The sequence below is a fragment of the Xenopus tropicalis genome, chromosome 8 (genome assembly GCF_000004195.4).
Source record: "Xenopus tropicalis strain Nigerian chromosome 8, UCB_Xtro_10.0, whole genome shotgun sequence".
NCBI lineage: Eukaryota > Metazoa > Chordata > Amphibia > Anura > Pipidae > Xenopus > Xenopus tropicalis.
This window is the reverse complement of record NC_030684.2, coordinates 15108885-15123208: the sequence shown is the minus strand read 5'-3', so window position 1 is coordinate 15123208 and position 14324 is coordinate 15108885. Positions and strand designations below refer to the sequence as shown.

Here is a 14324-nt window from a genome sequence, read left to right as displayed (position 1 = left end):
TTGAGGTGCCCCTGATACTGACTTTAGTGTGTGCGTAAAATCGGCACTTCGATTGTAAACTTCATGGAGGCAGGGACTAATTAGAATGATGTATAAGGGTGAGGGCAGTGGTACATGGTACACAAATCTTCTTTGTCGTGGGCAACAAATCTCCCCGCAATGCCATCCCACCGGCTAGCATTTAAATCGCCAGTGGGATGCTTCACTGCGATGTCGCACAAAGTTGTCTTTGGAGGAAACTTTGAGCGACCGTGGGACATCGTAGCGACGCGTATGCCATCCCACCGGCAATTTACACTCTAGCCGGTGGGATGGCATTGCGGGGAGATTAGTCGCCCATCACTAATCTCCCTGTGTACCACTGCCCTAAAGACACACCGGGCTACTAGTAGCAGCTACTTTTTCAAGCTACTGAAAATCCCTTCCATAGACAATACACGTAGAGACAATTATCAGTAAATGATTAGCATTGTCTATTTTAGTAGCCACGACAAGTAGCTGCTACTAGTAGCTCTGTGTGTCTTCACCCTAAGGGCTCTGGCACACGGGGAGATTAGTCGCCCGCGGCAAAACTCCCTGTTCGCGGGCGACTAATCTCCCCGAGTAGCCTTCCCCTGCCATCCCACCGGCGAACATGTAATCGCCGGTGGGATGGCAGACGCGGCGGGGCGACTTACATGATGGCGTCTGCCATCCCGCCGGCGACTTACATGTTCGCCGTGGGATGGCAGGGGGAAGGCAACTCTGGGAGATTAGTCGCCCGCGAACAGGGAGTTTTGCCGCGGGTGACTAATCTCCCCATGTGCCAGAGCCCTAAGAGAGCTGCAGAAATATGTAGGTTCTATATAGGCAGAGGATAATGACTACATGCCCTGTTGTACCCCATGACACGTGAGGCATAACTTGAGGGTATGTACCCCAAAATTCTATCATGCCCAAAGTGTGTTTGTTTGCATTTGTAAGGATTACTTATGTATACAGGCCATATGGCCAAACATCATGGGGAAAGTGTCCTCTATATAAATTTGCTTTATGCATGTTCAGAGTGGCTAATGGCCGACTGCATTTACTGTTTTGGGCTATCGCATATGGTGCAGTTTCAATGGATAATATTTATTCTATTATTTGATATTATATTATTGTTCTAACAATCAAAGAAGGCAATAGTCAGCCAGTAGTGGGGTGATTGTGTCCAAGCTGAAAGGTCACTATAATCAAACCATTAAAGTTTAAGTAGTTAAAGAAGAACTTTTGTATTATTTTTTGCTGAAAGAGGTGGAGGACCTAGTCAGCAGGGTATTGTACCAGGGTTTTTGCTCCAATGATTACAAATGGAAGGGAAGTCCAATTACTGAAATGAATCTTCTCTGCCATTACTTTGTAGTCTATTTTTCCTAAAATCCCAACACTGCAGCTTTAGTGTACACATTAGGGTTATACCTGGGGTTTAAGTAGGGATGCACCGAATCCACTATTTTGGGGTTTGGGCGAGATTCCTGGATTCCGAACCGAATCCTGGATTTGTTGCATCCCTAGTTTTAAGCTGCAGTTTGCTGCTTCTAGATAACAGCCACCAGTGTCGGACTGGGGTGCCAAGGGCCCACCAGAAAACCTTAGGCCCACTGTCCAGACCACCATTCCTTCCCAGTTCACTCACTTTCTTTAATTTCTTAATTACTTATTTTTACATACTATTATCTATCCTTTCCTTTATTTCTTTTGTTTCTTCTCATAGAATTGAGTAATGGCCATGGTGTAGGCATACAAGGCAAATGGTTGGGTGAGCAAGGGGGCCCACTGGGAGTTTTTTTCCTATGAAGTTTGTATTCTATTTATTTAATTAAAAATAAATCCTATACATATTATTTGTGTGGGTTTATATTATATAGGTACCTTCCTGACACCTGTAGGTATTTAAACTGTTTAAACGTTTAGCAGAGCTATTACTTTAACCATGAAAATGCTTAATGCCAGCAGTAATCCCCTAGTGTGTCTCCCCTGCTGATTTGTAGCACAGGCAGGGTTTATATTATTTGTACTTCTGAAGGCAAGGTTCAGAATTACTTCTACAACTTGGAACTTGGGCAGGTACTGCTCCAAATACATTGTTCTGAGCATCCCTTGCAGGACAAAACTCATAATTATCCTTTATTTTCTCTTTATAAAAGGTATAGAAAAGAAAACCTAGAATTTCCCTTTAGTTTGCCTGTGCGCTTTATAGATTTATTCTTAGCCCCTAGAGAGCCAGTTTTGGTTATTGGCACAGTTACAGCTTAGCTTTATTGCTTTTATGTTCCTTTATCTCAGGACTGGGCAGCCGCCCTTTGCCTGCGATGTCAAAAGCTTCTGCTTCACCCCTCGGGTACAGCACCTCAACTAGAGGTAAGGTTTCTGTGATTATTGTGCTGGGAATAAACCCAGATCATGGTTATTACAAACTGCTGTTTTTGTAGCTACATTAACATGTTGGAACTTGAGGATATGGACATTAACAAAATTGTTAGTTAGAAGCTTGACCAACTTGGGTTGGTTTTCCATATCCCTATTAGTTATATACAGATATTTGGATTTAAGGTGGCCATACACCTTCAGATCCGCTCGCTTGGCGATGTCGCCAAGCGAGCGGATCTTCTCCCGATATCAGGAGAATCCAGGCTAATTTGATCGTGTGGCCAAACGATCGAATTATAACGACGGGTATAGGCAAAGTCGGTTTGGGGACCGAATCAACGAGCCGATACGGTCCCCCATCCGACTAGATTTTTTAACCTGCCGATCGATATCTGCCCGATTTCAGGCCAGATATGGGTCAGGCAGGCCCGTCGTTAGTGCCCCTACATGGGCCGATTAGTTGCTGAATCGGTCTAAGGGACCCATATCGGCAGCTACAATCGGCCCGTGTATGGGGACCTTTAGGCAGTATCGTATTTGTTCCAGAACAGTAGCCGATATTTACTTTCATTATTCTAACTGCTCTAGACCAGTCATAGCTAAATAGAACCTTTGCAATATAAACAAACGTGTATGTTTAACCTTTTTAGTGCCATAGGACGTAGATTCTACGTCCTAGGTACCAAGGGACCAAAGTGCCATAGAACGTAGAATCTACGTCCTACAGCACTAACGGGTTTACAAGCGCTGCGCTCGCTTTTAAAGCAGCGCAGCGCTTGTAAAGCCTGCACAACCCCCTAGGCAACGAGCAAATGAAGACATACTCACCGATCCGGTCCCCCAGCGCCGCCGATCCAGTCCCTCAGCCAATGACAGCAGTGGACACGCATTGATGACGTGTCCACTGCTGTCCCATTAATTGTCGCCGCCCCCGCGTCGCCTCTTCACTCCTGCTGCCACGTGAGACTGATGGAGCCTCCCTGCTGCCTTCCTGCTGCGTTCCTGCTGGATTGGTCGCCCTGATCGCCTGCCTGCATTGTGTAAGCTGAACTACAACTCTCTAACCACTGTTTATTTTGCTTATTTCTATCTCAACTGTCTAAAATTTTTTTTTTTTTTTTTTTTCCATTTCTTCTTCTATCTTTGTCATTATTACACTTTTACACACATACACACTTATTTACAACTTTCCCAAGCACACACAGACACTTACACACACTACACTTACACTTTTTTTTTTTTTTTTTTCTTTCTTTCTTTCTTTCTTTGCTTTTCTTTCTTTCTTTGCTTTCTTTGGCAGTCTTTTTTTTTTTACTAAAACTTTATTTCTGATCTATAATAATCTGATTTATTTGGTTGCATTTTAGTGTTTTTTTGCATTTTCATAATTGATTTCTGTTTTTGAATTATTCTATTGCACTGTAACTTTTGTATTGCTATTGGGTGCTGAATTTGCAGTGACATTGGTGGATCCAGGGCTCTGACCACCGATTTCATTGCAATAATTGTTCTTCTGTTGGTTTGAGTGGTTTTTATTTGAATTTACTGATTTTATGGTGTTTTATCTTTGCATTGTTCTTTATTGTGTATTTAGTGCCCCAAAAAGGTTGCTTTTTGCAGTGACATTGGTGGATCCAGGGCTCTGACCACCGATTTCATTGCAATTATTGTTCTTTGATTGCTTTTAGTGGTTTTATTCCATTTTAACTTCATTTGATTTCAGTTGTTCTAGAAAGGTCCAGAGGTGCTAAGATTGTTCTGGTAGTTTCTATTGCCAAGGGTTAGGCTGATGCCACACATGGCGTAGGGCTGATTTTTTCAGCAAGTGGAAAAACGCTTGCCGAAAATTCAGCCCTACGCCTGCTACTTGTGCCTGCACCCGAATGAATGGAATACGCTCGGGTGCAGGCACATGTAGCCGATATACGCATGAAAACGCAAGACTTTGCATTCTCACGCGTTTTCATGCGTATATCGGCTACATGTGCCTGCACCCGAGCGTATTCCATTCATTCGGGTGCAGGCAAAAAAAAAAGGGGTGCATAGAGTGCAGCCCCAATATTATGCATTGTCAGGTTTGGCGGCCATGTACTTATGTGCACCCATACATATGGGGTATCGTTTTATTCAGGGGAACTTGCAGATTTATGGTTAGTAAGTTTTTGGTAGTTGCCATGGAGATTTTGGGGAGAAATCTAGGTTTGTATCTGGTTTTTCCTTGATTTCTGACCAAAGCGCTGAATTCTGCAAGGGACTGCGGCCACAATTTTCCATGTAGAAAGAGGAGAGTGGCGTCTCTGAATAGCTGAAGCTGTGCACTTTTCATAAATATATAGTTTGCGGGGGTTATTTCACAGGTAGGGGGGTGTTTAGACTAAATAACTGCAGGTAGAGCACATAGAGCACAGACCCCCCTTATGCATTGCCCCTGTTTGGGGGCATTTGGTGGCCACGTCTTTATGTGCACCCATACATATGGGGTATCGTTTTATTCAGGGGAACTTGCAAATTGAGGTTTAGTAAGTTTTTGGTAGTTGCCATGGAGATTTTGGGGAGAAATCTAGGTTTGTATCTGGTTTTTCCTTGATTTCTGACCAAAGCGCTGACTTCTGCAAGGGACTGCGGCCACAATTTTCGATGTAGAAAGAGAAGAGTGGTGTCTCTGAATAGCTGAAGGTGTGCACTTTTCGTAAATATATAGATTGTGGGGGTTATTTCACAGGTAGGGGAGGTTAACACTGAAAAACTGCAGGAAGTGCACATAGAGCGCAGCCCCCAAAATTTCAACTGAAATTGCCCTTATGCATTGCCCCTGTTTTGGGGCATTTGGTGGCCACGTCTTTATGTGCACCCATACATATGGGGTATCGTTTTATTCAGGGGAACTTGCAGATTAATGGTTAGTAAGTTTTTGGTAGTTGCCATGGAGATTTTGGGGAGAAATCTAGGTTTGTATCTGTTTTTTCCTTGATTTCTGACCAAAGCGCTGACTTCTGCAAGGGACTGTGGCCACAATTTTCCATGTAGAAAGAGAAGAGTGGTGTCTCTGAATAGCTGAAGGTGTGCACTTTTCAGAAATATATAGTTTGCGGGGGTTATTTCACAGGTATGGGGGTGTTTAGACTAAATAACTGCAGGTACAGCACATAGAGCACAGCCCCCCCTTATGCATTGCCCCTGTTTGGGGGCATTTGGTGGCCACGTCTTTATGTGCACCCATACATTTGGGGTATCGTTTTATTCAGGGGAACTTGCAAATTGAGGTTTAGTAAGTTTTTGGTAGTTGCCATGGAGATTTTGGGGTGAAATCTAGGTTTTTTATCTGGTTTTTCCTTGATTTCTGACCAAAATCTAGGTTTGTATCTGGTTTTTCCTTGATTTCTGACCAAAGCGCTGACTTCTGCAAGGGACTGCGGCCACAATTTTCCATGTAGAAAGAGAAGAGTGGTGTCTCTGAATAGCTGATGGTGTGCACTTTTCGTAAATATATAGATTGTGGGGGTTATTTCACAGGTAGGGGGGTTAACACTGAAAAACTGCAGGTAGTGCACATAGAGCGCAGCCCCCAAAATTTCAACTGAAATTGCCCTTATGCATTGCCCCTGTTTTGGGGCATTTGGTGGCCACGTCTTTATGTGCACCCATACATATGGGGTATCGTTTTATTCAGGGGAACTTGCAAATTGAGGTTTAGTAAGTTTTTGGTAGTTGCCATGGAGATTTTGGGGTGAAATCTAGGTTTTTTATCTGGTTTTTCCTTGATTTCTGACCAAAATCTAGGTTTGTATCTGGTTTTTCCTTGATTTCTGACCAAAGCGCTGACTTCTGCAAGGGACTGCGGCCACAATTTTCCATGTAGAAAGAGAAGAGTGGTGTCTCTGAATAGCTGAAGGTGTGCACTTTTCGTAAATATATAGATTGTGGGGGTTATTTCACAGGTAGGGGGGGTTAACACTGAAAAACTGCAGGTAGAGCAAAGCCCCCCCTTATGCATTGCCCCTGTTAGGGGGCATTTGGTGGCCACGTCTTTATGTGCACCCATACATATGGGGTATCGTTTTATTCAGGGGAACTTGCAAATTGAGGTTTAGTAAGTTTTTGGTAGTTGCCATGGAGATTTTGGGGAGAAATCTAGGTTTTTTTATCTGGTTTTTCCTTGATTTCTGACCAAAATCTAGGTTTGTATCTGGTTTTTCCTTGATTTCTGACCAAAGCGCTGACTTCTGCAAGGGACTGCGGCCACAATTTTCCATGTAGAAAGAGAAGAGTGGTGTCTCTGAATAGCTGAAGGTGTGCACTTTTTGGAAATATATAGTTTGCGGGGGTTATTTCACAGGTATGGGGGTGTTTAGACTAAATAACTGCAGGTAGAGCAAAGCCCCCCGTTATGCATTGCCCCTGTTAGGGGGCATTTGGTGGCCACGTCTTTATGTGCACCCATACATATGGGGTATCGTTTTATTCAGGGGAACTTGAAAATTGAGGTTTAGTAAGTTTTTGGTAGTTGCCATGGAGATTTTGGGGAGAAATCTAGGTTTTTTATCTGGTTTTTCCTTGATTTCTGACCAAAATCTAGGTTTGTATCTGGTTTTTCCTAGATTTCTGACCAAAGCGCTGACTTCTGCAAGGGACTGCGGCCACAATTTTCCATGTAGAAAGAGAAGAGTGGTGTCTCTGAATAGCTGAAGGTGTGCACTTTTCGTAAATATATAGATTGTGGGGGTTATTTCACAGGTAGGGGGGGTTAACACTGAAAAACTGCAGGTAGTGCACATAGAGCACAGCCCCCAAAATTTCAACTGAAATTGCCCTTATGCATTGCCCCTGTTTGGGGCATTTGGTGGCCACGTCTTTATGTGCACCCATACATATGGGGTATCGTTTTATTCAGGGGAACTTGCAGATTAATGGTTAGTAAGTTTTTGGTAGTTGCCATGGAGATTTTGGGGAGAAATCTAGGTTTGTATCTGGTTTTCCTTGATTTCTGACCAAATCTAGGTTTGTATCTGGTTTTCCTTAATTTCTGACCAAAGCGCTGACTTCTGCAAGGGACTGCGGCCACAATTTTCCATGTAGAAATAGAAGAGTGGTGTCTCTGAATAGCTGAAGGTGTGCACTTTTTGGAAATATACAGTTTGTGGGGGTTATTTCACAGGTATGGGGGTGTTTAGACTAAATAACTGCAGGTAGAGCACATAGAGCACAGCCCCCCCTTATGCATTGCCCCTGTTTGGGGGCATTTGGTGGACACGTCTTTATGTGCACCCATACATATGGGGTATCGTTTTATTCAGGGGAACTTGCAAATTGAGGTTTAGTAAGTTTTTGGTAGTTGCCATGGAGATTTTGGGGAGAAATCTAGGTTTTTTATCTGGTTTTTCCTTGATTTCTGACCAAAATCTAGGTTTGTATCTGGTTTTTCCTTAATTTCTGACCAAAGCGCTGACTTCTGCAAGGGACTGCGGCCACAATTTTCCATGTAGAAAGAGAGAGTGGTGTCCTCTGAATAGCTGAAGTGGTCTATTTTTAATCAATATACAGTTTATATGGTTTTTTTTCACAGGTAAGGGGCAATTTTGTCTGAAAAGCTTTGAGATGTGCACATAAATTGCAGCCCCATTATTATGCATTGCCCCTGTTTTGGGGCATTTGGTGGCCACGTCTTTATGTGTACCCCATACATATGGGGTATCGTTTTATTCAGGGGAACTTGCAGATTGATGTTTAGTAAGTTTTGGTAGTTGCCATGGAGATTTTGGGGAGAAATCTAGGTTTGTATCTGGTTTTTCCTTGATTTCTGACCAATGCGCTGACTTCTGCAAGGGACTGTGGCCACAATTTTCCATGTAGAAAGAGAAGAGTGGTGTCTCTGAATAGCTGAAGGTGTGCACTTTTTGGAAATATATAGTTTGCGGGGGTTATTTTACAGGTGGGGGGTTAACACTGAAAAACTGCAGGAAGTGCACATAGAGCGCAGCCCCCAAAATTTCAACTGAAATTGCCCTTATGCATTGCCCCTGTTTTGGGGCATTTGGTGGCCACGTCTTTATGTGTACCCATACATATGGGGTATCGTTTTATTCAGGGGAACTTGCAGATTGATGTTTAGTAAGTTTTTGGTAGTTGCCATGGAGATTTTGGGGAGAAATCTAGGTTTTTTATCTGTTTTTTCCTCGATTTCTGACCAAAGCGCTGACTTCTGCAAGGGACTTCGGCCACAATTTTCTATGTAGAAAGAGAAGAGTGGTGTCTCTGAATAGCTGAAGGTGTGCACTTTTCAGAAATATATAGTTTGCGGGGGTTATTTTACAGGTAGGGAGGGTTAACACTGAAAACCTGCAGGAAGTGCACATAGAGCGCAGCCCCCAAAATTTCAACTGAAATTGCCCTTATGCATTGCCCCTGTTTTGGGGCATTTGGTGGCCACGTCTTTATGTGTACCCATACATATGGGGTATCGTTTTATTCAGGGGAACTTGCAGATTGATGTTTAGTAAGTTTTTGGTAGTTGCCATGGAGATTTTGGGGAGAAATCTAGGTTTGTATCTGGTTTTTCCTTGATTTCTGACCAATGCGCTGACTTCTGCAAGGGACTGCGGCCACAATTTTCCATGTAGAAAGAGGAGAGTGGTGTCTCTGAATAGCTGAAGGTGTGCACTTTTCAGAAATATATAGTTTGTGGGGGTTATTTTACAGGTAGGGAGGGTTAACACTGAAAAACCTGCAGGAAGTGCACATAGAGCGCAGCCCCCAAAATATCAACTGAAATTGCCCTTATGCATTGCCCCTGTTTTGGGGCATTTGGTGGCCACGTCTTTATGTGTACCCATACATATGGGGTATCGTTTTATTCAGGGGAACTTGCAGATTGATGTTTAGTAAGTTTTGGTAGTTGCCATGGAGATTTTGGGGAGAAATCTAGGTTTGTGTCTGGTTTTTCCTTGATTTCTGACCAATGCGCTGACTTCTGCAAGGGACTGCGGCCACAATTTTCCATGTAGAAAGAGGAGAGTGGTGTCTCTGAATAGCTGAAGGTGTACACTTTTCAGAAATATATAGTTTGCGGGGGTTATTTTACAGGTAGGGGGGGTTAACACTGAAAAACTGCAGGAAGTGCACATAGAGCGCAGCCCCCAAAATATCAACTGAAATTGCCCTTATGCATTGCCCCTGTTTTGGGGCATTTGGTGGCCACGTCTTTATGTGTACCCATACATATGGGGTATCGTTTTATTCAGGGGAACTTGCAGATTGATGTTTAGTAAGTTTTTGGTAGTTGCCATGGAGATTTTGGGGAGAAATCTAGGTTTGTGTCTGTTTTTCCTTGATTTCTGACCAATGCGCTGACTTCTGCAAGGGACTGCGGCCACAATTTTCCATGTAGAAAGAGGAGAGTGGTGTCTCTGAATAGCTGAAGGTGTGCACTTTTCAGAAATATATAGTTTGCGGGGGTTATTTTACAGGTAGGGGGGGTTAACACTGAAAACCTGCAGGAAGTGCACATAGAGCGCAGCCCCCAAAATTTCAACTGAAATTGCCCTTATGCATTGCCCCTGTTTTGGGGCATTTGGTGGCCACGTCTTTATGTGTACCCATACATATGGGGTATCGTTTTATTCAGGGGAACTTGCAGATTGATGTTTAGTAAGTTTTTGGTAGTTGCCATGGAGATTTTGGGGAGAAATCTAGGTTTTTTATCTGTTTTTTCCTCGATTTCTGACCAAAGCGCTGACTTCTGCAAGGGACTGCGGCCACAATTTTCTATGTAGAAAGAGAAGAGTGGTGTCTCTGAATAGCTGAAGGTGTGCACTTTTCAGAAATATATAGTTTGTGGGGGATATTTCACAAGTAGGGGGGGTTAACACTGAAAAACTGCAGGTAGTGCACATAGAGCACAGCACCCACATTTTTAGCTGTAATTGCCCTTGTGCATTGCCCCTGCTTTGGAGTGTTTGGTGCCCATGTCTTTATGTGCACCCATACATATGGGGCATCATTTTATTCAGTAGAAATTTGTCTTTCAAATTTGCCTTTGTTAGAAAATTTTTATGAGATTTTTTTTTGTCAAATCCACATTTGATCATGCGTCCAAGTTTACGTTTTAGAAAAAAAAAAAAATGTCAAAAAAACTTCCAAATTTCACAATGCACTGACAAAAGGTATTTGGCTTTTGAGTGAAAACTACATTGCACCTAGAAACCTGAAGGTCTGTAGTTTCTAAAGATACCAAACATGAGGGGATATTTTAGATTTACATATAAGTTATGCTGCATCAACTGTTACAAGTGCTTTTCCGCTTTGTTCTGGTGTGATATTGTACAAAGTATTCTTTAGTTTGGGGGTTACTTCTGGACAGGAACTGTGGGGTACCACCACATATTTGGTATCGTTGGACTTGGGAGTATCAGGGCTTTTACAAACAACAAAAAAAAGTGTGTAAAATTAACTTTTCTATGGAAAAAAAACTCAAAATATACAGAAATTTTTCATTATTTTTTTTTTTTTTACATAATTCACCCAAAATACACATCATATCTCCAGAAAAGTTATAAAATTTGGTATGTATGTCGAAGCCCAATTAGTGACGAAAAAAACGATATATAATTTCCCTAGTTTCATGGAGGTTTTCCTACCAAAAAACATTGTTAAAGCGAATGAGTACAAAATGCTTAAAAAACGTCTGGCACTGGGGGGAACCGAAATGACGAATTCGGCTGGCACTTAAAGGGTTAATTGACTTTATGATCTTGCATTGTTAAAATGCGGATGTGGGCAGAAGTCATTTATAGAGACTGGAATCACACTGCATAACATCATAACTCCCTGGCAGCTTAAACAAAAGCAGTTCTAGCATGGCTTCCGATTCAGCAGGGGAATAGGGAAGAAGTATAGCAGGAGGGCCACCTGTTGGGTATCCCATCCATAAACTAATGTGTCAGCTTGGATATGTGGCAAGGACAAAAAGACACAGCAGTACAGATTAGGTACATGACGTTTCCCTTGTTATGATATAGGCTGGAGATATCCTGTGCATTTGCATGTTTTGTTTATTCCTCTTAATTACCTGCCATGAAGGGAGTGTATGGAGCCAATTGCACACCTGTTGTGCCAGTTCCGCTTGCTTATGCTGCACAGTGATGCAGCGCCTCCTCCCATGCTATGTTCCCTCTCCAGCAATTATGTGTATGTCCCCTGGGAGGTGAGTAGGCCACCTTATTAAAAGCCACTAGGCTGCAACAGGAAAGGATTAAGCTATAGTCCAATACACACTTTTCCCCTTGATGCCCAGGAGACTAGAATATTCTTCATTTTCTGCAAGATTAAGGTGAAGACACACAGAGCTACTAGTAGCAGCTACTTGTCGTGGCTACTAAAATAGACAATGCTGATCATTTACTGATAATTGTCTCTACGTGTGGTTTAGCAGAGGCAATTCTCAGTATTGTCTATGGCAGGGGATTTTCTGGCATTTAGTAGCCATGAAAAAGTAGCTGCTACTAGTAGCTCTGTGTGTTCTTCACCCTTAAGGTTGTAACCCTTAGACTTTATTGAAAACACTGTGAATTTTAACTACAATTCCAAAAAGAGAAAAGGAAGTTAAAAAGTCCAGTGTGTTATAGACCATATTGTTGGTAACTTTACATCGCTGGACAACTGCAAGTGGCTATGTATATGTTTGGCCGTAATACTGATTGTATTGTAGAACTTAAATATAGAAATAAGTGTTCAGGTTTGATGTTAGAATTAGGGTAGACAATTTACAGCAGCTTTCCACCTATAAAGAATGCTGGGAGTTGTAGTTCACAGCAGTCGTAAGGCTATAAGTTCATTACTCTTTGCTTTAGTATAGTATGTTATCTGCAGGCTTGCACCCTGACTGTCGGAATTTTCTTTCATCCAGGCAATGACCCGTGTCAAACTCGATTTCTTGGATCAGCTGGGAAAATTTTGGGAGCTGCAAGGTTCCGCGCTCAGAATTCCAGTGGTGGATGGCAAGCTGTTGGGTGTGTATGCACTGAGCAAGGTGGGCGTGCAGGGACAGGTGGTTCTGCAGATAAACAACATACGCATTAGCATCTTGCAGTGTCTTCTGCGCCAGGATTAAATGGTTTACTGTAATTAAATAACTGCAGGAAGTTTATATAATTACACCTTTCTAAAAGAACAGAAAGGGCCTTATTGCCCAGAGCCATCCGTAGACTGTTACCTTCTTTCCTTTTTCACTCCAGGTGGTTTCCAGTGAGGGGGATTTGAGGTTGTCACTAAAGAGAAGAAATGGTCTCAGGTGGGCAATCGGATGGGATACCAGCCAGGCAAAGGCACAGGCTCTCTTCTGAAGTTGCACTATGACCGAATCCTCTACCCCTACGAGCTGTTCCAGTCTGGCGTCAGCCTGATGGAAAGAATGCACCTAGAATATTCTAGAGAGAAACCTTCTGTTTCAGTTTTTAGTAAAGGTACCGGTATAGGACCTGTTATCCAGAATGCTCGGGACCTGGGGCTTTCCGGATAAGGGGTCTTTCCGTAATTTGGCTCATTTAAACCTCACAGGATTGTTTTGCATCCAATAAGGATTAATCATATCTTAGTTGGGATCAAGTACAGGTACTGTTTTATTATTACAGGGAAAAGGGAATCATTTAACCATTAAATAAACCCAATAGGGCTGTTCTGCCCCCAATAAGGGGTAATTATATCTTAGTTGGATCAAGTACAGGGTACTGTTTTATTAATACAGAGAAAAGGAAAACATTTTTAAAATTTAGAATTATTTGCTTATAATGGAGTCTATGGGAGACGGCCTTTCAGTAATTCGGAACTTTCTGGATAATGGGTTAATGTACTGTTGCCCTGAACTGGTAAAAGCTGTGTGTTTGCCTCAGAAAGACTGCCATAGTTTATACATAAACAAAGCTGCTGTGTAGCCATGGGGGCAGCCATTCAAGCTGGAAAAACAGGAGAAAAGGCACAGGTTACGTAGCAGATAACAGATATTCTCTGTAGAATTCAATGGGAATCTAGAAAGCTTATTTGTTATTTGCTATGTAACCTGTGCTTTTCTTTCCAGCTTGAATGGCTGCCCCCGGGGCTACACAGCAGCTTTGTTTATATAAACTATAGTAGTCTTTCTGAAGCAAACACAAACTTTTACCTTTGCAGGGCTTTGCTACACTTTACATTTTTGGTCTTACTGTCCCTTTAAGTCTTTCAGGGCTCAGTGTCCTTCTATGGAAAGTGGTGGCAGTTCAGTTCCCACCCAGCCAAGCTGGTAGCCTATTGGTCTGTGTGTGGGTCCTGCCAAGTTCTAGGGTTGCCACCTCACCCCTTTAATACTGGCCACATATTGAATCCACATGTTGCATGGCTAATTAGCAATTCATATAGATGCATGCTGCATGGCTGTACATGAACCAGTTCAGTCTGCAGCATGCATCTCAATGATTTGTTAATTAGCCATGCAAGGCGTGGATTCAATATGTGGCCGGTATTAAAGAGTGGTCAGGGCTTTATTTGGCCGCATCTAATTGTGAGCGGTGCCCTTTAAACATATAGTTGATGGCTGCAGGGAATTATAATCCATCCTGCTATACGGCTAAGGGGGAGGCTGGTGTGTGTGACCTTCACTTTCAGCCACTAATCTCAGGTCACAGGCCTGATAAATCCCAACGGCATCCGCCAAACAGCGAATGGGGCATGAGAAGGATGTGAGGGATTTGAGAGTCAGTTCAGCAAAAGCCCCGGAGCCTTGAGATTCAGTTGGATTTCCTAATGAAACAATAAGCAGCACAAGGTCAGGTACCCATCCCTGGGAGGGAAATGCACGAGCACCATGGTACTCCTCCTCCTCCTCCTCCTTCTATTGTATAATTAAAGTCACAAACTCACCTCTGGGTTGGATCTTGGAGGCTTGTAGAACTCTAAATTTGGATGCA

General features: G+C 42.8%; 1 protein-coding gene across 1 annotated transcript; it reads left to right on the top strand.

The window, feature by feature from the left end:
* The first annotated feature begins 2295 nt into the window (after positions 1 to 2295).
* Positions 2296 to 12930, top strand: LOC101731330 (lysine-specific demethylase 5A-like). The gene is made up of 3 exons (XM_031892333.1): positions 2296 to 2382; positions 12293 to 12415; positions 12621 to 12930. The coding sequence occupies exons 2-3, from the start codon at positions 12296 to 12298 to the stop codon at positions 12726 to 12728; spliced, it is 228 nt and encodes a 75-aa protein (XP_031748193.1). The 5' UTR covers positions 2296 to 2382; positions 12293 to 12295; the 3' UTR covers positions 12729 to 12930.
* The last annotated feature ends 1394 nt before the right edge of the window (positions 12931 to 14324 follow it).